This window comes from Prosopis cineraria, unplaced genomic scaffold, assembly GCF_029017545.1.
Source record: "Prosopis cineraria cultivar Desert tree isolate PC_DT_omini unplaced genomic scaffold, ASM2901754v1 PC1, whole genome shotgun sequence".
In the NCBI taxonomy this organism is placed as follows: domain Eukaryota; kingdom Viridiplantae; phylum Streptophyta; class Magnoliopsida; order Fabales; family Fabaceae; genus Prosopis; species Prosopis cineraria.
In genome coordinates this window covers 54,820,953-54,845,990 of record NW_026555332.1, presented here as the reverse complement: position 1 = coordinate 54,845,990, position 25,038 = coordinate 54,820,953, and the positions used below count along the sequence as shown (strand labels likewise).

Sequence of the window (25,038 nt, the reverse complement as noted above, 5' to 3'; positions counted from 1 at the left end):
ATAAAGGATAAGGAGCAACAAAAATAAAATTATATAGAACGATTAAAATGTAAAGATCCTGAGTAGTATTTTCCCACCATACTATCTTTTCTTACGTGTTTCGTTTATTGATACTAAATATTAAGATCCTTTTACCTGATCCTAATCATAGAGCGCTTCCCAAAGTATCTAAATTTTGTCATAAATACTCTTTGATATTCCCCAACAAACTACACAACCTACAATCTCCTAATTAACTTATTATCCTCTATTCAATAAATTTTGTTAAAACTAATTTTGACTAAATTTCTTATTAGCAAAATGCTTATAAAAAGAGAGGGGAATTTTTTTTTTTTTCCGTCAATCTAACTTCTTGTGTAGATGTCATTGACAAAGAAGGTACAAGGAATCACCGAATGGAATCAGTCTTGATTACCCCTTTTTTTTTCCCGCCATCAGAGATTCCGCACAGATGGATGGATCTTGTTTTGCCTTCTCCATTCCTCTCATATCAAAGAAGGGTTCCACTCTCCCTATATATTCGCCGCTTTTGATGACCAAGTTTGGCAATGCAAAGCCATAGAAGAGTAATGTATTCAAATCATCAAATATTACCACAAAAAACAAAAGTAGAAATTTAAGTAATAAGTCCAAACACAAGCATAGAAGAGGATGCCTTCAATTACCCGAGGTCGTTTGTATCCATTGAAGAAGTAAGCTTTTGAACCTACCTAAAAACCCGTAAATCAAGTTCCAAGTACATGTGCAGGGTTGGCGATCCAAGGCTTCAAAATTTGCATGCAATCTTGAAGAAGCCTCTTCTCATCCTGAGTTCAAGACTGAACAAGCAAGTCCAACTATACATATAATTCACAAAGCATTAAAGCATCATCATCGTTGGCTGGAATCATAGAATGTGTAGCTTAACTCTTCCCACTCGCTCTAATTCTATGTCGCCCCTTTCGGCTCCTTCCGCTTAGCCCTTGAATAAAAGAACACGCCACCAAGTGCCACCGCAGTTCCTGCACTCACATATCAATACAACGCATCATGAAATTTTCCAAAAAACATCCTCACGGGTTTACATATTTATGTATGCGGACACAAGAAGTCCTCTGTCTTGATCAGCATGTAGCTGCCACTTACTAACAAGGGAGGGGACCATGATGGATATTTTCGTATCATGCACACACGCAGGCACTTGCGCACCAATGCTTTTGTGAGGAACCAGAGACTTACCAAGGGTGTTGACCAGCAAGACAGGAGTTTGAAAGAAGATGACTGAGGATACTATGACAACCACACGCTTCACACAGTTCCCGACCGAGTGAGTCACCGGGGATACCCTCTGTAATATCCCATAAGAAACCTGCCACCAGCAAAGTTTCAAAATTCGCATCAATATATCAGAGCGTATGAAATTACACTTAAAAATCAAAACATTAAGCACTACTGCATGCATGCATGTGGGTGTGTGTGGGTGTGTGTGTGTGTGTTAACAACCAACATACACTATCAATTTTCTGGATCAAAGGAAGCCTGGCACCTAGTTAATTAAAGCCTGGCCCATATTGTGAACAAATATTTTTGGTTTCTAAATGAATTGGTACTAATGGATTTGGGAACTTTTCTCACCGTAACACCTAAAAATTAAGTGCAAAGTAGTCTCTCCTGGGGATAAGTTAGAGTGGAAACTACACTTACATGCATGGCAAATAGAAACGACAACTTGTAAAAGCAAACGAGATGCTCAGCATGTGACAGTGAAGAGTTCAGGAAGACTCAATCAAGATCTTGTAGAATAAACTCGATAGATCCATAACCAAGACATTTGAAGGGCCTCACCTGTTGATAAGCGTGGAAGCAGAATCCAGCCAGCAGCAATCTCACACATAGCTCTCTAACATTCAATCCTTGGCTTGCCTAGAACAGAGTGAACACAATATCTTGCTATTCATAAAGTAGTCTTCCAGGCAACATCGATTGCCTGGAAGGGAAAAGTAAAACCAGTGAAATTGAATATAGAAGGGACAGAGGAAAATCAAGTTGCTCTTACAGCAGATTGCAGGAATGAAGGTGCAAACTTGAATCCTTCCATAGAAATGGCAAATGGGATCGAAAGAATGAAGGAAATCATCGATATGACTGAGTAGAGGTTTATGTTGTCCAAGCTTTCCTGACAAGAGAAAATTCTGGTTATTAGCCATATTTCTTAGATAATGCTGTGAAACAGCACCATAATAAGCTCATTAACATCATGTATCTGTGGCCCTAAGAAATCGTGAATGGAAATAACAAAATCGTTTTGGAAATAGCACAAAAAGGATTAAGTGCCACTATGCTAAATAGATATGGGGAGTGCTTTACCTCTTCATTGACCATGAGTTTTTTGCTCAATACATTCCGTGATTGGTTGATAAGGTTAGATGCCATAGCACTGCCGAAACCAATCCTGTTTCAAGATGAAACACCACAATCAAGCTTACCACTTAAAAAAAAGAAAAAATTAATAGTTTACATGCAGCAATACTAGCAATATCAATCAAAATTCTCCTTAAAGAAACCTTGCAACAACTTCAATTTGACCATTTACCAATTGAAAGAGACTTCAGTCATTGATGCCAGTGCCACTCCACCAACTATTGGCACAAGGGAAGTAACCACCCAGAAAGTAGGTTGCTGTGTGAATAGAGGATTAGAATAAAGGTCAACTGATTAAAAAAATAAAATTTCCCAGAATTGATACAAGAATGAAAGGTATAGAAAGTCCAGATGCATCAGCATCAGTTATTGTAGCACACGCACAAAGAAGCACGCAACTATGATTTTGCATGAATATCAGTGAAAATATATAATCATTCTGTAAGTATCACCCATAATGGTAACATAGAACCAATTATCAAATAGCTCAAACCATTAGGGGAAAAAAATTATTCATAGGTATCACTTATGCATTTATAAATAATAACCTTAAAACTCGTGAGAAATTCAAAATTACATGTTACATGTAAAGTGGAAGAGGGTGCATAAGCACCTGTAAATAGCCTTTTAGGCTGCAAGTCATGATTTTGTATCACCATATACATTCTAGATGCTCTTTTCTTTAGTAAAGTAGGCATGAAGCATATATAACTAAAACGACTTCGTCAAGTGAGTGCAGAGAATACTGTGGGAACATTCAATAGCTCAAATAATTTTATCCTGAAGTGCCTTGAAACTCTTGATAACGTTGTACATTCATTACAACTCTGCTCGCTCCACAGCCATAATTGTCTGCAGAGAACTGAGAACAACTGAATGTTCACTCTCTATAACGTTGTTCAATTCATTCATCAATGGTCCCAGTTTGTAAAGTAGAACACCCAAGAAAACGAGTGGAAAAGAGAAAGCAAGATGAATGCCCTAGTGAAAGGACAAGAAACAGGACGCAAGCATTCATGCCCGCACAGTAATTCTTCATGGCAAGACTGGGATGAAGTTATTCTGACACGTCAAGTACAAGCAATAAGTGGTGGTCTGTGCTATTAGATCATCAAGGAAAACAGAAGTAAAGTAGGGAACGAAAATTCACCAACATTACCTCCCCAAGAAACAGAGAAGCAAGAACAACTGTGAAGAGAGGCTCCAATGCTTTGATTGTGTGAGTGAAAGATACAGCAACCTTTCCAAAGCTAATGTTAGTCAAAAGGTTACCTATTGTGTGAGCTACAGCCAGCGGAAGGATTGCTAGAAGCTGAGAATAAAGATGTAATTGTAAATGACTAAGAGTAAGCAGTATGGAAGCAAAGTAATTCCCACTGGAAAGACTGATCCATTTTCATCTAAGTACCTGTGACCTACTGATCGTTGGTTTGGGGTAGAGATTAAACGTCCAGATCAAAGTAATCATCAGCGTAGTGTAACCAAACTGAAATGCTGTCACTGTCGCTGGAAATGGATAGGCTTTTAGAACCTAATAAACAATCAGCGCATTGTCATTAAGAACAGGATAAATAGTAAAGTGAGGAACCAGAATTCCTTTTAAGAACCAATCGCTAATGCATGCAAGCACTAAAATTTCAAGATTTAGAGTCCAAACTCTAAGCTTCAATGTTCTTTATTTCCCTCCCATCAGAAGATTTTCATTCATGATCTGCCCCAAAAGTTGGGAATGTGAAATAAAAATAAAGCAGAAATTGAAAGTTTGTCCATAGAATAGAGTATCTGAAAACTCAACACCAAGGAAGAATACCAAAACATAACAAAAGAAAAACCTTAAATCCGACAGAAAAGAAAAATGAGGAGGATGAAGTACCTGTTTGTTGTAGATGTTGAAGTAAATGTTCAAAACGTACCAAATTCCGAACATGGCCCCAAGCTGTAGAGTCCGAATCAAAGTATTGGGTTTGCTGGGCTCATCAGCATCACTGTTAGCTTCAGGCACCAAAGCAGCGGCGACCTTAAAGGTTACATTTTTTCGACTTAGAACGAGAAATGAAGCTGATTTTTGAGCTCTAACACAAAAATAAGAAGGTGGGCAAGAAGCTTTCCCACGTGAAAGTCCAGAGAAAGAATGGGAATCAGTGGCGGCACTATAAGACAATGCGTGCGAAAGTTGAGGGAGCTTAATTATGGGATTTCGTGACCAAGGTATGATATGTGGAGTCATAGAAGACAGTGACACCGAAATATTCAGCATCTTTTGGTTCAGCTGAAGAGAGGGAGGAACAGAAGAAGAAAAGTAGAAAACATATAAATCATTGCATGAAGGACGAAGACGAGAAGCTGAGAGAGTCAGGAAGAAAAAGGCGAAACGGCATCGTTGAACCACCGACCAGCTCCACCTTAGAGGGAGAATGAAACCAAGCAGAGGGGCATCAGAGAAAATGAAAGAGCAGCCTAAGATTGGGATTGACAATACAGCTGGAAAATGAAAGTGAGTTATACTATCATATTCACATTTTCCAGTCGCCGAATTAGCGAGGTCGAGGGGTTATCAAAAAATAGGCCGATCATACTTACTTTATTTGTTTTTAATCTCGATTCCACTTGTTATTCATCCGCCAGGAATCCAAGCTGTTAAAGAATAATAGTGATGTCGTAGTGAGCAAAATTATGTGTAAGGTTATTAGTAACGGCCGCCTCACAGTGATTGACGTGTTTATTTAACATTATTGCATATCGAAGAACTTGGATTCAAAATTTTGGTGTAAGTTGAGTTGAACCAAGCACTCATTGGTTATAAATTGCTTTTTAGAAATTCAATGATAATGAATAAATAAACGATAAAAGTGAAAAAGGAAATTGATTATTCTAACTTTATCTCATATTAAATATAAAACTTTTTTTTTCAAAAATTTGTCTTGAGGGAATAAATACGAGTGTGGATTGTATCAATGTTTATCAACTTGGTATTAATTATTGAGGAAAAGTAATATAGGTCTCATTAATTACAGGAAGTGTAAAATATAAATATTATTATTTACAGTTGGCCAAAAATATTATTATGCACAGCTCATAAATAATGTAATTAAAATAAATAAAGAGATAAAGAATTTGAAAAATAAAAAAGTGACGACATAAAAAGTAGGAGGAGGAGGGAAGGAAGAAATATCAAGGATGGGGCTGAGAAGAGCAGAGAGAGAAGAGTGGAAGGGGTAGGGGCAGTTGGAGGAAGAGGGAGTGGCTAGAAAGGGCATGATAGAACATACCAATTGGAATTAGAGGCTCTTATTCTCTGCATTTAATACCTCTGCTTGGACTACCCCTTTCCTATCATCTCTCCATCCCATCCATTGCAGTGCATGTTTGGATACATCAAATAATCAATGTTATGTTTGTTGGGAACTTTGAATTGTGCGTTGTAAAAACCTGTTTGGACATGAGAACCAGCACTGCAACTCAACTCCACCACGTGTATCATGAAAGCCTGGACTGATTCTTACACGTTGAAACAGACGGCTCTTAATAAATCTCCTTTTAGTGTCTCATGATTGGGTTTATTATTTTGGATGTGGATGGGTCTGTGATCTCTAATGGTTCTACTGCCTGTGGGAGTCATATAAGTAGTGATCATGGTAATTGGATCGTAAGTTTTTACTGTAAACTCAACTTTTACCTACCCATTATTGCGAAACTGCTTGAGATTGTTGAGATATTAATGGCAACTTAAAAATTATGGTAGCATATGAGGATGTGGGAAAATTGAAGTCTAGTTCGACTAGATTAAAACTATAAGCCTCATTCTCAAGGACTCCAATCTCGATCACCCTTTCATAGAAATCATTTATTGAAGCCCAATGCTTGTTTATTAGGTACCGGTTTGTTTTTGTTAATTTTGTTTATAGTGATATAATCTATAAGCTAACTCTCTTGTCACATCTTTGATCATCTTTCACTCTTTTTTTAGAGGGAGGTAAATGATGATTGATATGTCACTCTTTATTTTTTTTAAAAAAAATCAAATTTAAAAGTCATGATTTTATGAAAATATATCAAAAAATCTCTATTATATATCAAAATCAATTATAAACCTAAAATTGATTTTTTTAAAAAATATATTTAAATACCCATCTTATATGTTAAAATCAATTATGAGCCTAAAATTAAAATTTTACTAAAAATATTCAAATATCCCATACATGTCAAAATTAATGATTTATAAAATAAAATTTATATGATTTTTGATAATTTTTTATGAAAGTATAACTGAAAAGCAAGTAATAATAACTCATGAAATGATAGCATACACAGGGCGTTTGACCGTTTTAAAAAAAAATTATAATTTCATGTTCATAATTAATTTTGACATAAGATATTTTAAAAAAAATTATAATTTTTTAAGTTCATAATTGATTTTGACATATAATATGAATGTTTGGATATATTTTTATAAAATAATAATCTTGCCTTATTTTCAGTTTTACATTTCAATTATACTTAAAATAAATTATATTAATTAATTTTTATAAATCAATTATATATTGCATAATATAATCATTTATATCAATCATTTTTTTCATAATCAAATTTTCCTAACAGATATCCAAGCACTCCCTTACTTTTCTTGAAAAAATTTTAATAAATATTTTTTGAGCAAAAACAAGACAAAAAACTGCAATAAATATTGATTGATATTGGTATTTGTTAAGTTCGTCACCTACGATTCGAGTCAGGAAAATTGTAACACTTGCCCCGAGTGTTATCCAAAAATCACACAATTCAAATAAACTAAGTGTGGTTAAGGAATTAATCCTAAAGCCAACTTAGGAAACAAACCATTTAAATCACTAAGCAAATACACAATTGAAAAGTAAACATTTAAAGCCTTTAAAAAAATTTATAGGTTCTACCATAGCGCGCGGAACTAAGCTAGACGAAAGTAAAATAAAAAAAATGCTGTCATGACAGCATTAAATTGCTGTCATGACAGTCCTCCTGGCCTAACTTCCGGGAGGCACCGTTTCGTCATTCGACCACCGATCGAAGTGATTTTAAACCTCACACGTCACATTCAAAGGGTACTATAAGTATACCAAATTTTAAAAAGATCCAACGGTCGGATTGAAAATTAGACATGTTAAAAATTGGTTATTTTTGCTGTCATGACAGCTGACAGCTAAAAGCTGTCATGACAGCACTTCCGGACCAACTTTCGGAGTGCACCATTTCATCATCTAATCTCCGATCGAAGTGATTCCAAAGCCTACATGTCACTTTTAAAGAATACTATTAGCATACTAAATTTTGAAAAGATCCAACGAACGGATTGAATTTTATGAAGGTTACAACATCAATACTGTAGCTGTCATGACAGCAATTTAATGCTGTCATGACAACACCTCCAGACCAAATTTTGAAGTACGTCGTTTCTCCGTCCGATATCCGATCGACGTGATTCTAAAGCCCACACAAAGCTTGTAAAAGGTTTTACTTGTGACCCAAATTTTAGAGAAATCCAACGGTCGGATTAAGATTTGGACACCCGGATGCAAAAGTGCAGCTTTTTGGTAAAAACCATTTTCAAAATTGTCCAAATCTCATTCTAATGGTCACAAACCTGTGGGAACACTTTGGACACGTCAAATAAGACTAAAAACACCTGAAAGAACATTCAAATGATGGAAAACCCCCATACATCAAAATTTGACCACCCGAGTACCATTTCCCAAAATGGACCCTAAACCCTCAAAATGCACAAATCATACAAGAGTGGTCATAAATCAATCTAAATACCATGTATTTATATAAATACATATGCTAAATATTTTCACTTGGCTCAGAGCTCCTTGTGGGACCCACGCACCCACTCTCTCTATCCAAGCTGTATGTTTGCCCATAGCACACCATTTGCAATGCAACCACTTTGCATTTGCTTAGAAAATCACATATATATCAAAATAAAGATCTGCTTGTAATAGAAACTTGGTCTACTAAGTAAATCCATCAAAACCACACACCATAACCAAGTTTCCTAGCCACAAGTCTGCAAACAGACAAAAATTCATACACAAGCACACAATCCACACATATTCACACACACACACACAATCATATCCTACTGGCACCCTAATCTTAAATACATTACAATATATTTGCTCAAAAGAAAGGGGTTGCAGTTCTTTACAAATCACAAGCAAACCCCTAGCTTTGCTCCTTTCCCCGTCCAACACTGGATCCTTCGCCTGGACCTAGAATATTGAAAAGAAAGGGGTGAGACAACCACAGTCTCAGTAACAGTGAAATCTACATTGATTATTACAAAGTAAGCCATAATTAAATAAACGAATAATAAATTCAACATAGTATATAATTTAGCCATTTAAAATGCATGCATGCATGACCTAGGCCGGTATGGCCTTTCATGACCAACAGAATGTCCCCTGGCACTCTTTAACTCGCAGGTAAACTTTATACCTACTTGTACCTCCACAGGCACAAAACATAATCTAAGGCATGATCTAATCCACCGAACCTCCTATGCCCCTTCGACGTGAATCCTAAGCAGTTAAAGCTAACTCCCTCCCAGAGCCAGCCTAACTTACTTTCCATGTGAGGGCTACCTTGGCCTAGGCACTCAACCTCACACTTCATATGTTGGATTTCCTCCCCCACTGAGAGGTGTCGAACACTCAATACACTAACCACTTTAGTGCACTGAGCCCACAATACGTAAGACAACACTGAGTACTGACAGTGTGCCATAGAATATCAAAAATCCACACCTTCTCATTGGTGAACTCCCACCGAAATCATGCCTTTTACTCTTGTCTACCTTTCCTGAGTATTGACTATTCAACACCCTAAAGCAGTATAACATTTATAAATCTCATTTTCATAAAAACATTGTTATTAAACAATTAAAAAATATATTTGCACTATAATCAAAGTAGTACCCCATAACTCCTTATAAAGCACATTTAATCTTTTAAAACATGTAATGCATGATAACTAGTATTTATTCAAAAATAGCTAAAACAAAGTAATAAGAAATATAAATTTCTCTGTTACCTCAACCCTTTAGTACCAAAAAGGTTCTCCTTGTATAAAATAGGGCTCGGCTTGTTCCTTACTTCTCAATAAGTTCCACCAACAATTTTCTACAACATATAAGTGATCCACATCACTTATCATGACAAATAGCATCAATGAAGACTATAACTCATACCACACAACTTAAGTCTATGAGCCATAATCCATCCCAATGGTTCATATATTTAACCAACCATTCACATAGTATCACTTAACCACCAAAACCATTTATTAGCCATCACTAGGCTAAATTTCTAATTTATATAAAATTTTTAATCAATTAAAAACCTTTACTTAGTGCCACCAACTTTCACCATTAGCCCTTATAATGAAAACCAAACCTTAATTTAAATCTTATTGGGCTCAAATAGCAAAATTATAACTAAATCAATAAGCTTAAACCATTGAAGAGCAAAAACCCAATTTCTCAGGATTTATTTTGTGTCCAAAACACCTCTTTTCATCCAATTATCCACTCAAAATATTAGATCACTATATAGAAATTCAAAACATGCTCCCTAGGATCCAAAGAAACAAAAGCTTACAAGAATAAAGCCTTTGGGATCAAAATCTAAAAATTTCCTCTTCCAAAAATTAAAGAAAATCAAGAGAAAGAGAAGAGGATTGAAGTAGGGAGTTTACCTATCATGTAGCCGAGCTCGCAACGGTCGCAAAGACTCCTAGATCTGAGCCTAACTCCCTCTCTTTCTCCTTTCTTCTTCCTCTCTCTCTCTCTCTCTCACGTGTTTCCTTTCTTTCCTTGTTTTCTTTTCTGCATTTCTGGTCTGTTTTTCCTCTTATAAAAGCTGATCTAAAAGTTTGGGGGAAAATTACAAGAAATGGCCCAACATTTTTTATTATTGCACAAAAGCCCGGGTCAACTTTGGTAATTTTTTCCATAGTTAAAAATCAAATAAAACTAAACTTTTGCTTAGTAAAATTCAAACTCTGAACCTCTATCAAATTATTCTAAATTTTAATTTAATTATAGATATTTTATTTTATTTTATCTTTATAAATCCGAGTCTTAAAATTTCGGGATGTTACAGAAATGAGCTTGGCCTATTTTGCATGAAAAATATTGTGATCGGCTCTATTTCAAAAGCTCAGCGCCGTAATTCAAACATAATGAAATTGCAATTTTTAAAGTGATTCTTAATTGAAAAATCTACCCTTAATTATGCTGACAAATAATGTTTGAATGTACTCCAATACGATAATACTAGATCCTAAAACATGCATATGGAACAAATGGACCATGGTCAAAATACATCAAGCATATGAAATAGAAAATAAACATTGAGAGATGCTTGCTAGGACATGTCAAGCATATTACTCTCCCTCCATATTTATTTATAAAAAATGCTCCCTCTATCTCAAATTATAAGACACTTTTGATGAAATTTTTTCATCCCAAAATATAAGATACTTTTAATGGATTAAAATTTCATTAAATGTATCAATTTTAATATTATCCTTTCTCTTTTTATAATTAAATTTCGTCCCTTCTCTTTTTAAAATGTTAAATGATAGAGATTTTTAGAGATTTATATTTATAATTAAATTTTGTTTTAATATGTGAGATTTTGTCTAAAAATGTCTTGTTATTTAGGATGGGGGAAATAACTTGCAATTGAATCTCAGCTCTACGTTATTTCTTTTGGGATAATGGAATTTTCAATTGTAATGTCCTATGATATTAACAAAATAATTTGTGCTTTTAAAGTCACTTAATTAAATAAGAGGCTAAGTAAAAGGAGGCAAGATCAACCTTAGCCATTGGCCTTTTAAAGATATTTATAGATTTATAGATACTTTTAAGTAAATGAGATTTCCAAATAATTTCAAATTTAAGAGCCATAAGGTAAGACTCTTAAAAGCATTTAAAATTAGAGTATAAAAGGTAACGAAAAACATGAAAAATAGTGTCAGCATCAAAAATAAGTTAAATAGCGTAAAAGAGTTATTTTAACAAAATTAGGCCAATTTGTCATGGTCAAAGTACATGTTCGTCACAGCTTGTGACACAAAGGCCACTGGCCGTAACTAAAGACACATTATATTGCGGCCAAACACTTAACCACTTCCATCTGGCCAAATAACATTCTACCACGACACATGCTCAATATCAACACAAGTATGATAGCTATTGATTTCTAACTTTTGAAGTGCCTAACTTTCAGTTTGGCACCTTACAGATAGAAGCATCCAAATGAACATACTCATACGAATTAACTAATGGCACTGGTATCACATCAATTTGGTATTGTATGGATATTTCAAATACTTGGGGCTAAAACACATGAGTCACATAATTTCTCCAAATCAACCAAGTACTAAACACAATCCTTTGTCATTTAGCTATAGCAACCACATTTAACACTCACTAATAAATATAGATAATAGTCATGCATAACCACTCCTCATGCCATTACAATTGATCAACACTTGGAATCACACATTTGCATATTTGGCCTCATTCATCAAAGACTGTATTGAGGCTATAACAAAACTTACCCAAGTCTACAATGGGCTCATGCAAATAAAAATAGTTAAACTCATACAAATCCCCTTATGTCAACAAGTAAGTATTCAAATTACACAGAAGATAAACTAAAGACTTTACAAAGTGAAGCTCTAGTTTTTAACCCCTTCTGCCTCCTTTTCCTTTGCCCTTACCATATCATAGAAAAGCATAGCAAATGAAAGTAAGATTGTACAATTTCAATAGCTATCAATTTAATTAAAACATATTAAAATGAGGCAAATAGAAGAAGCAAGTAAAGCATAACTTCACACTTGGCATTTTATATGGTAACAACAATACATCAATAAGAATAAATTTGCACGATCAAATGTAATCACCTCATTCCTCTTCTTACATCTTATAACTGAATTCATGAGCTACTAAATTATATAAGACCAACCTATATGTAGGGATTGCATAAATGACTGACTCGATAGGATTTCAACCTAACCCAAAGTCTGATCATTTTTATGAAAATGACTAAATTAGGCAGCCCATAGCCTGTGGTGTAACCCAAAGTCAAACAGGACTGGACTAGTTTAGTATGATTAAAAGATTGGTAACGATCTTATATAATATCTCACTTTGTTTTCTTTTTTTTATTTATGAGAGGCAGTAATTTATTTCAACGTAATAAACTCAATTAACATTATAGTCATATAAAATGTATCACAACAACAACAATTATAAATCCATAACAATCTTCAACAATAGCAAAAAGTATTTTAGTTACAATACAAATTACTCAAATTAAATGATATTCATCAACATTAAACATGTCTAAAGTCCATTACACCAAGTTAACAATAAAATTCACCCATAAAAGGAGAAGACTAATGTTGGTCAATGCTAAAATTTTGCTCAATATTCATAACTTCATAAGTATAAAACAAAAAAAATTACTAATTATCATTATAAATTAACTCATTGCAATAATAATTAATAGATTAATTATAATCATTTTAAATAAATTCACAGGACTAGAATGGACCAAGTGGTCCAATACTTGGTTTCTTGTCTAGTCAAACCTAAAAAAGACTATGGTCTGTTTGATCCTGAAATATCAGCTTTTATCTGAATTGGATGAGACCAAGTTTGTCTTGAGTTAGATCAGATTGGACTAGACTAAAGGACTTTTGCACAGCCTTACTCATATAACTGGGCTAGCCTTACTTTTCAATTGTGAAGGGTCACCTAGCTAAAGATTTTCATACTCACTCTCGGACCATGAATTTTTCTTTCTTAAATTATAAAGTGTCATTTTCACCTAACCCATATTGTTCCCATAGGATCCAGTGATATTAAGCATTGTACCCAACTCATGTCACACCCATGGGTTAATGATAATATTAAGTACATGTAATCATCAATGTTTATTGACCATTGTGCACAATTCTCAATGAAGGCCACGCCATGTGAATTTTTTATTATCGCATTTTTCTTTCTCTCGAGTGAACTCACATCTATCCATGATTATGCAAAAACACACACACATAAAGGCATATTCATAATCATCTTAAATCAATCTCAATGAAGCATAAACTTACACTACTCAATTCATCACATGTTCAACCTCATACTCAACAATTCATATTTAAACCATCAATTAGCACATATTGTCACCAAATGGCATCATTTCCACAAATTGAAAAATCCATCACTCACGACAACAACCCATGTATGTAAGTGATCATGCTCAACACACTGTCACACAATCCATGCCATAAATATATAAATTCATAACATGCAATCACAACTATATACTAAAAGTAAATTCTCAATTACCTTAACTTTTAGGTTACCACCATAGGAGTAGAGTTGTAATTTATGAGGGAGCTTCCCATGGCAACAAACTCCAATAATAGTTAATATACAATTCATGATTAGCAAATAACATTAATAACTAATCGTTATCAATTAATCCTAATCATGATTAAAGCCCAGTACCCTTATTAAATGTGATTAAATAAAGTCAACATCATTTCTCACTTTCATTAACTTATTTAAACTTCAATTAGCTAAATAAACACTATTAGTTAATTTTATTATTTTAAACCAAACTTAATCAGCATTAGGGCTAAATTTGAACCCACTATCAGGATCACCAAACCCTCTCATTAGCTTAGACCAGCGATAAAAAACATAAACAGCTGTCCTTAAACTCTAAACAAATCACAAGAATGCCTAAAACTTTGCTCAAGTTTCGTTCCTTACAATGTGTTTTATTCTTTTATTTTTTAGAATTTCATATTTTATTTTTTCTTACCAAAATTTTATAGTTATTTTATTTCATTAATTTATGTTGTTGCCATCAATATTTTGTTATCCATGTTAGCAAATTTTAATAGTGTAACATTCTTTTTAAATAATAAAAATTAAATTAATAACTGAAATAAACTTAAAAGATCAAGATGATAAAAATTAAATTTAAAGGACTAAATTAATAATTAAAAAACACTTGAGGTATTAAATTATCCTTTGTTTTTTTTGTTATAAATAAATCTGAAAGTAGTATTTGTTAAAGTAGACGTTAAACGTGAAATACAGTAAACCGTTTGATCAATATTTACTGCATAAGTGTTGAATACTGAATAAAGTAGGCAGATTAATGATGGCAGGGGAGAGATTAATTAGCCAAGTTGAAGATACGTTGGAGTGAGTGCTCATTTGTATATGATTTTGTCGGAGTAGAAGTGAGTAGCTCGACCTTCCACAAATGCTGCGACATGCAGGATGGTGTGAACCTCTCCGATGGAGAAAGAATTGGGCGCAAATGCGAGGAAAGTAGGAAAGCGGCATACCAGGCAGAGGCAAAAAGCGAGAACCTAGGAAACGCCCATGTTGTCATTGTCAATCCGCCCCCTCCCTTAAAAAAATATAAAATATTTTTAATTAAATATTAACTCTCAATAAAATAATTATTTATTTTTAAACTAACATCATTTTTATATTTATTTTTATTTAATGAGACATTTTATTTTAAAATAAATATAAAATTTTTTATTCATTAAAAATACTTAAAAAAATAATTATTATATATTAAAACATTAAAAATATTTTATATTTTTAAACATTCAATCCTTAAAAAAATATCTTAATTTTTTAATGGAAGGAATATCATAATCATGTGACTCTAATATTCCTTGAAATAAAAAAAATATTTGCATGTTTTTATTGTTTGATTAATTTTAAATTAGTTCTTTACAATTTATTTTACTTTACTTGAGTTTTTATAATTTAATTAATTAATTTTTTTATTATTTAAAGTTAAAATAATAAAATCCTTAAATTTTTCCTTTTAAAAAAACAAAATTAAAAACTTTTACATTTTATTAAATGAATATATAATTTTATAATTCAAAAGTTATACAATTAGGTTGTCTTCTAAATATTTTTATACATATAGAATCTTTATAAAAAATTAATAAAAATATAAAAAATTTATTAAATCAAATTTTATTTTTATTATTTAAGCTAAAAGTATTAAATTAAATTTTGTGTAAATGTCAAGGGTATTTTTTTTTTAAATTTAATAATTTCTTATTAATTTTAACTTTTAAGAGTTAATATATATATATATATATATATATCAATTTATAAGAGCTTGGTTAATTATAGGAACTTAATCAAAAAAAGCAAAACCATAAAAGTGTACATATTAGTTTTTTTTTTTAAAAAATAAACTAACACAGGGGCGTGTTTTGATCTCAGCCAAGAGGCCCAAAAGAGTATAACACGGGCGTGTTTTCATTACACTACTTAATCAAGATCAAGGTGTCAATGGGCCACACGATGCCGGTAAGGCAGATCAACCCTCCAACATGGTCTTGAATGGGGCCCAAATTTTAGTGAGCTACTGGCCATATGGTGTGCAAAGCCCCCCCCCCCCCCCAAAAAAAAACCATTAGTTAACAGAATGTTTTCCTTTACATCGTCAAAAAAGAGAGAATATTTTGGTAATTCGGACACGCCGTATTTATCTAAATCAAATTTAAAATATTATATCATTTTAAAAAAATTTATATAATTAAATTTGATCTTAATTTTTTTTTAATGAATTCAAATTGATTCATTGAGTTTGACTTGAATTATCAATTTTAATATTTTCATTTAAAAAAATTGAATTTGATGAAAGGAATCAGTTTTTTTATAATACAATAAATCTAAGTTTGAATTTTTGCCATGAGAAGCATCATAGTTATTATTGGATTGTACTTTTTTTTTTGCCAAAAAATAATTACAATCCATTTTCAAAACCCAAATCTCACGTGACTTAACAAAATTCCAGCATTGGACTCCAGCCGTCGTCATCACTAAATTTGTGGTTGTGCTTTTACACGCTTTCTTCTATTATTCTTATAAGCTGTTTTCAATTCCTTAAATGAATGAATATAGTTAAGTTACTAAATATATATTAAAATGAAATTTTTTCCAGTTTACTCTCACTAAAAATAGGTAGCGAGAGCTACGGCCATACGATGAGCCATGAAGAAAAATTTATAATATGGATAAAATTGAAAAATTGTGACAAATAACCTCTGCACATTTTATATTGAGGATTAAATGATTCTTCTAAAACCATTATATACTCCCTTTATTTAAAAATACAAAATATTTTTAACTAAATTTTATCCTTCAATAAAATAGTTATATACTTTTAAATAAACTATATCTTTTCATATTTATCCCTATTAAATATCTTACAATAAATATAAAGTCATTTATTATTAGGGGCACTTTAAAAAAAGATAATAATTATACATCAAAAGATTAAAAATGTCTTATATTTTTTAACGAAAAAAGTATATAAAAGTAAGGTTAAAAACTATGATAGAATGTCATGTATTTATTTTTAGATTTACCATAATTCTATACTTTGGAATACATTTCCTATGATATTAGTTTTTGGAGTCAGATTTGAAATTAGGTTTAGGATGACTTATTATTTTTCATGTGTATAAGATATATTATTCAGATTTTAAGTTAGGTACAGGATGAATTATTAATTCACACACACACACACATTACTTCTTACCTATTTAAAGTTCAAATACGATCATATTTAAATTCAAATTAATATCTATATATTTAAAGTTTCCACCACTCTAAAAATATGTTAAAAATTTAGACTCACATGATCAAGTATATAGATATACATATACATTGCAATTCAAATTTAAATCAATGTCTATCTATTTCAACATTTAGGAAAAAAAAATCTATATGAGTATTTAGATTAATCCTCATGAGTTTTAAATTTCAAATTAAATGGTTTTAATTTGGTTAAATAAAAAGGATTAATTTATATTTCAAAATTCATATTAAATAAAAATGATTAATTTAAATTCCTAATTTTAAGGTAGATTAGTTTAAATTTCAAAATGTAGCAATTAGATTATATTGGCAATTTTAATTCAAATTTCTCAATTATAAATAAGCTTACTTGGCTACAATTTTATTCTATGCTTTTAGCTTTGATTAATTTTAGTATTATTCACGAGACTATTGTGTAAATGGTGTATGGAAATTATATTTCAGTAGCCCTCATATTTTTATTGCTAATGTTTTCTTTATCTTTTTATTTGTTTATAGCAAGTCTACCTTAACATTTCATTCCACTATAACACCACTATTGGCTTATGGGTTTCATGCTAATTATGTTATCAACATGACCAATCGAGAGTGGCAAATCACGATTTGAGTAATGCATCTCTAGAGAATGTCTAGTCTAAACCTATCAAATAGAGCAAATGTTCAAAATGTCAAGTAAGTCTTTGTAACGATAATTATTATATAGAAATAATACTAGTTTTATTTTTATATATTATTAACTAATTTATGTTTATGCTCCTTTTTATAAGGTAATCAAATTACCATGATTGTTTGAAAACCCTTTATGAGGTATTTTGGTAATAGATAGCAACAAGTAAATATATAAAGTTTTAAAGTTTGGCGTTTAAAGTGATAAATTGATGGCTCAAAATGTATGTATATATTAATATTAATCATCCTTCTCATATTTTGGTTTTTAAATGATTATTTTGTTTGGATTTCTTATTTTAAATTTTATTTTTATTGATAATTCATATTCAAAATTTTCTCAAACATCAATCTAGATGTATGCTTCCATATTGCTATTCTATATTTTGAGATACCTTTTCTATAATTTTCTATTTCAAAAATCATGTTTGAATCATGATTTGTGATTAAGTTCAAACTAACGTTTTAATAATTTATACATACAAACTAATAAAGTAGTTATAATATGTATATCTTTTAAATATAATATATTTTTTTATCTGTCTTCAACTAAATTTAAATTTTTGACATTTAAATTCATTTATTTTAAAACGTTGCTATGAACTCATTATGAAATATCAAGTTTTGAATTTTAAAGGTATTATTTAAAATTTTAAACAAACACAATGAAATCTTACATAATGGATTTAAAAAAATTCAAAAAAATCTTAAACAAATGGGCTCAAGAATAATTAAAATTTTATTTTTTTAATTCTAATTATTTTTAAAAATTTAGACTGACATCATAAAATTTGGCCAAATAAAAATCAAACATCATAAAACTCATAAAATAGTTTTTTTTTTGTAAAGTAAGTTGAAACAAACAGGCCATATTTGAAAAATATATATATCTTATAGAAACTTTATTAAAAAAATTTAATCAATTCATCTTATTTAATTGTAATGTTTATATAAAATTAAAAGTAGGATTAGCTGTGGTGATTTTTCGATAATTTTATGTTTTAGAGTGCCTTCCCTACAATTATATGATTCAGGAGTTAAGGGTGGTCGTTGATTATTGAGTTGGTTGATGATAATATTTTTAATTTTTAAAGATATAAATTAAAAGAGTATTTTAAAGGATGTATAACTTTGCATATTTAATTTTTTAATGTTGAAGAAAATAACTAACTTATTAAAAATCCTTTGAGTATATAATATTTAGAATTCAATTTGGATTTTAATTTACTTTAAAATATATAAAATTAATATTTTACTGGTAAATACATGATAAACCTAATTGAGATAAAATATCATATTAATATAATGATCACTCTTGGTTTTTTTTTCGCAAAAATTCTTATATAAAATTAGTATGTTGTTGGATCAATGGATAATTATACTTGAATTACGTTAAAATTTGCATTTCAATTTAAATATAATTTAGTTTTGATATTGGTAATTTTTTATATCCAAATGAGAAAAAAATCAAATATGTAAATAAATATAAAATAAAATATGTAAACAAATATAAGATTGACAATTTTAATTCAAATCTAATAATTAAATAATTTTCTTTATATTTATTGATAAAATAATAGTATTAATTGATTTAATAATTTTTTAATTGATAATTTTAGTTAATTACTAAGTATTGGGTGATGAAACTCAAATGCATAATTGAAATAAGTTATATGTGCAAAAAAATATCAACTAATTAAAGGTGTAAAAAATTATCAAAGTTACATATCTTTAAAAAAATAATTTTTTAAAATTAATCATACCTTCCATAAAGTGTTTGAAATTTTTGAAATGCGATAATTTAAGTATGATGAGTTAATAACATCAATCATTATATTTAAAATAAAAAGTGAACTGTATGTATCCTTAAGCTAATAAAGATGCAAAAGCCAAACATAAAATTGTTGGAACTGTACATTGAACTATGATGGCCAAAATAACGAATGAGTATGTTGGATGAATCATGTACAATATATTGTGGGAAGTGATTCTCTCAACTTCCCTTATTCTCTACTTTTTATACTTATCACTAGACCATATTTAAATAATTGAAATTTAATATATTTAAAAAATATTATCATATAAAATAAATTTAAACTATAAAAAATATTTCTATCATTATATTAAATAATTAAGATAGTATATACTCCATTAACATATAAGGTATTTTTAATCGAGTTTCACCTTTTAATAAAGTAGTTACTTACTTTTAAGCTAATCCTATCTTTTCACATTTACACCTACTAAACACCCTACAATAAATATAAAATTATTAATTAATAAGGGTTTTTTTTAAAAAAAAGGCAATGATGACACCTCAAAAGACTAAAAATGACTTATATTTTTCAACATTCAACTTTTTAAAAAATACTTTATATTTTTGAACGGAAAGAGGACATAAATAACAATTCAAAAATACAAAGGATAAAAAGTAAGACTACTATTATATAAAATATTTTTTTAAAAAGGTCTACATCAATGTTTTAAAAACTAGATTGAATAACAAATAAAAAAAGCTAGCATATCACAATTTTTATAATTTAACCATTAGACCAACTATCAAACCGACGACATAATAATTAATTAAAAAGTAATATTTATGTAGATGTGCCAACACATAGACATGTAAGAAATAAAACATAAAAAAAACTGATAGTATTCTTCTCAATTTAAAGTTGTTCAATCATAACATATTAAGTCTCAATCCTATGGATCAATAATTTATATATTTGTTTTGAAATTCTTAATAGATGCTTAAAAGAAAGCAACCCATTAGTTGCCATCTTCCTTTTAGAGGAAAGGAGTATTTGATAGAAACTTTAAGCAAATATTTCATGTTATTTCAAGTGATTTTAAAGAAGACATTGTTTTTGTCACTTTTAACCCTTTATATATTTAAGATAATTGTCATCTTTAACTAGAAACATGAGATTTTTAGCAACAAATGCAAAAGCATTTATCAATGTTCTTCAAGATTTTGTTGACTATATTAGCTCAATTAATTATAGGACTTAAGTATGGCCATTGAAAGGCTAAAGTTATATCATTTGTGAAGCTTGGCCACTGAGCTCATGAGCTCAATACCAACCCTGAGGGCTTTTGACCCTTTTAATTGTTTTCAAATTTTTTAAAATAAATATTTGAAAATAAAACAAATTAAACCATAAGTATTGACCAATTAAAGCATCAAATTGTTGTTTAAATTTCTAAAATCAAACCAAACAAGTCTTTTTCTAAATATTAATAAAAAATAATATCTAAACATTAGCAACATCACCATGATGATCATTATCATCTTTATCACTATAACATACAAGAAGTTTAATCATAGTTAATTAATTTAATGAGTGCCATTAGTGAATTGATGAGTGTGGGGCCATAGGGGGTTAATTAGTGGATTTGGCTTTGATTTTAGCCTAAGATGAAGGTCTAGAGTAAAGCCAGGCCTTCGGGCAAGGAACAAAGTGAAAAAGGTGAAGAAATGCTCTCTATGCCACATGCCATGAGGTGCGGACAATTCGCCGTGAGCACACAGAGAAAAATTAATGTGATTGGGCCTCTTTGTGCCATGCGCCGTGGCAGGAGGCTGCATGCGCTGCGATGCATAGCAAAAAATCTAACCTTATCAATTCACGTTTTGCATGTGAAATCGGAAGAGAAGTAAGGAGAAAACACAATAACACAAAATTGGCTCTGCTAGGGCACAATATTGGATCTCATTGAGATATTTAGAGACTTTCAAACACTCAAGGTAAGTTGTTTATGCTCTCATCTTCCTTTCTAAACCATATTTATGAAGAGTCAAGTTAGGGTTTGAGTTCGGAGAGTAATTTTCGGTCTATATGAGCTATGGGTCCAAACCCATTAGTTAAGATGAATATAAAGTGAGTTTTTTGAGGTAGTTAAATCCTACATTGATGATTTTATTTAGAGTTAGTTATGAGGAGTTATTTTCATGAGAATTTTTACAATTAATATAGTTGTTGGGAGAGTTTGATATTCATTAATGGTGATTAGATGACTTATTAATGATAATGTAAGTCAATGGAATCTAATGAACCTATTGGGTATAAATAATTAGTGAATTATGAGATTGATTAAATAGAGAATGTGGAGTTAAGGTATTAGAATTTGTTACGAATGGGATAATGATGATATAATTGTACATAAATTTATTTTTGGCACTATTTGAACCTGTGAGAAGCTCTGGAAGTGTTTGTCCTAAAAGGTAAACCTTTGACCTCTCAAAGGTTTGAGGTAATCAGGAAAAACTTAATTTATATAGTTGAATATTAATTGATTAATTATTGAATTAGTTGATTTGAAACATGATTGATATTTCTAAACCCTTGATGTAAATTTGGCATGTTTAAAATTATGAAGAATTGGTAAGAACTAATTTTGGAAAAATGAAAAACCTTCTATATGTTTGCATATGGTGAGCCATGATTTTAATTAATGGGCTGTCTCTGTGAAAATGATAAAATACAGTATTTGACATGTGGAGTGAGTTGAATATGTAATTATGGATATGTGAATCCATGTTATATGATTGATGATTGAGTTGCATGAATATGCGATACACTTGCATCATGTAACACCTTCAAATTTACAAACCGATTTTTCACAAATTATTAAAACCATTATCATGGTAGAAAAATTTCTATCATGATACATCCAAGACAATATACCACAGGTCTTAAAATATTTCAAAAAGTAATTAGAACCATGAGGGACAGACATGATCCTTATAACATGTTATTCAAATCAGGTCATAAATTAAAAGGGACAGACATAATCCTCTTGAACATATAAATGCATTTAATAAAAAGGATTAGAGTTTACATGCTCCACAAAGAAGATATGTCCTAAGTTGGCACAAGATACATTGTATAATCCAAAATAAGAGGCAACGTAAAAGATGGTGTCTTATACACCATAATTACACCTCTGGTGCTTTCTCGGCCGGACTCGCTCCTGTAAAAATATTAACCACGGGGAATGAGACTTAAAAGTCCCAGTAACCAGAAATTAATATGTAATGATGCATGCGGATGTAACTAATCATGCGATTGCTAAGTGGGCACACAAAACATTTAACCGAACAATACTTTCAAACAAACCGAACAAGTATTTAATTTGCATAACTGCACCTTATATCCTCCTTTCGCCATGCTCGGATGCCAAATCACCCGATCAAAGGTGAGTTGGACCAAGCGACACGCCACTCATTAGGTCCAATGAGGGCTTACCACGTGGTAATAATTAACCGAACAGAAATTCCCATTAACACCATACATTAAAATACCCTGACAAGTCATGCATCATTTAAATATCCAAACAGAAATATATCCGAATAATAATATCTCATCATGATAAACAAAAATAAATTTTTAACCCACTTGGCAATGATTTCACAGAAGTACATAACAGTATTTGTTTTCAATAATTCATAATTTTTCCAAACAACAAAACAACACATAACCATTCACAAACACACCCATCACAACACATTAATAATTGTTACCTTGTGTCTTGAATAACAAGTTCCCCTTCACAACTCCTTTTTCACCACTATCTTTGTCAATATAATCTACATAATTATTTCACAATACTATATATTAATTTTACATTAAAATAGATAACTCTAATTTAAATAGTTAGAAAGTCTTAGATTTATAATCCATATTAACACTAATTTAAGATTTATGCCTCATTTAACTTCCCAAATTCTTTTCTAAAATTCTCGTACCCTAATAAATTATTTTTTTTATCCTCAAATCACTTCTAGTATCACAATTTCATCCTTCTATATTTTAAAAATTCGTCCAAAAATAAATTAAATTTTAAAATTATCCTGAAGTCTCAAATCACCTTTCTATAACCTCAAAAATACCTATTCATACTTAAATAAATATTTAATAATCATAGGTTTATCCCTACATCTCAGATTCCACATAAATTCAACCATATAGATCTAGATTTTAACTCAAAAATTCTTAAACATGAGTTTCAACCTCGAGAAAATATTCTATAATATTTATTATATCCCTAAGAGTTTTAACTTATATTTTTACTCCATCATATCATCAGATTAACTATCCTATAGAAAAATCCTAATCAGAATATTTACTCTATCCTACAAAATAATTATATCACTAGAAAGCTAATATTGTTTAGAAAATAACTATAAAATTAATTTTTTAATTAAATAAATTTTTAAATGCTAATCTAAACAGGAAAGTTAGAACATACCTGAAGAAAAAGACAATAATCCCCCCTTGCGAGAAAACGCCGAGCAACGTGAGAGGAAGAGAGAAAAATAATATAAAAATGGGATTGTGAGTCCTAAAATTATATTAAAAAAAATTATAGGTTTGAATTTAATTATTCAAACCTTTGGGCCAAAAGTTGCAATTTCCTCTAAATTGCATCTTAGCCTCTCATGCTTCCTAATGCACACACCCCTCCTTTTTATACATGAAAGCACCTATTCTCTTCCCTCATCTAACCAATGTGGGACTTAGAAACAACAACCTTCCACCCCCCCTTTTTTTTTGTTCCTTCTACCTTCTCTTTTTTTTTAAACACACACATAAAAAAAATTATTTATGTATTATATCTTAACTAAATATTGCTTATGTGGTTTTAAATTTAAATTTTTAAATTCATAATTAAATACCTAATCATAATATTATTTCTAAATAACCTCAAATAATATAAATTCCTATTATTATCATTTTTTTCCTCAAAACCTAAATTCCACAAATTCTTTATTATATAAAAATTAGGATGTTACACATCACATGATCATTGGCGAGAGTTCGCTTAGGGAGAGGAGTAGATAGTTAAATTCGCGTGGTATTAGCAGTGATTGTTGGAATTGGGATGTAGCCCGTGTCCCATGATTGATTCAGGTTTGTCCCACTTGTTTTATGAGAGACTTAAATTTAAACTTAACTGATTTGTGAGAAGGCTACATTAAAGGTATGAAACCTCATGATTGTAAATATTAGGAAAAATTGTGTTACACAAGTGAGTGAGTTAACCCTAGCCTGGTAACTACTCACAAGTAGAAAGTTGGGTTAGTCCATAAAGAATGTAACTATTGAATAGCCACTAATTTCATATCGAAGATAACAGGAGGTTATAAAGTTATAATTTAATCATGCATTTCGACGACATGGTTGTTATTATTGTAGTCTGGTATGTGTTAAGAGCACATGGTTGATATTATTACGACTCCCATGATGTGCATTGTC

At 30.7% G+C, this 25,038-nt stretch overlaps 1 protein-coding gene across 1 annotated transcript; it reads right to left on the bottom strand.

The window, feature by feature from the left end:
• Positions 1 to 638: 638 nt before the first annotated feature.
• On the bottom strand, positions 639 to 4,936 carry LOC129304029 (phosphoenolpyruvate/phosphate translocator 2, chloroplastic-like). The gene is made up of 9 exons (XM_054943685.1): positions 4,274 to 4,936; positions 3,809 to 3,931; positions 3,560 to 3,712; positions 2,573 to 2,658; positions 2,347 to 2,431; positions 2,036 to 2,155; positions 1,825 to 1,902; positions 1,219 to 1,348; positions 639 to 1,001 (listed from the first exon to the last, which is right to left on the bottom strand). The coding sequence occupies exons 1-9, from the start codon at positions 4,655 to 4,657 to the stop codon at positions 928 to 930; spliced, it is 1,233 nt and encodes a 410-aa protein (XP_054799660.1). The 5' UTR covers positions 4,658 to 4,936; the 3' UTR covers positions 639 to 927.
• Between the last annotated feature and the right edge of the window lie 20,102 nt (positions 4,937 to 25,038).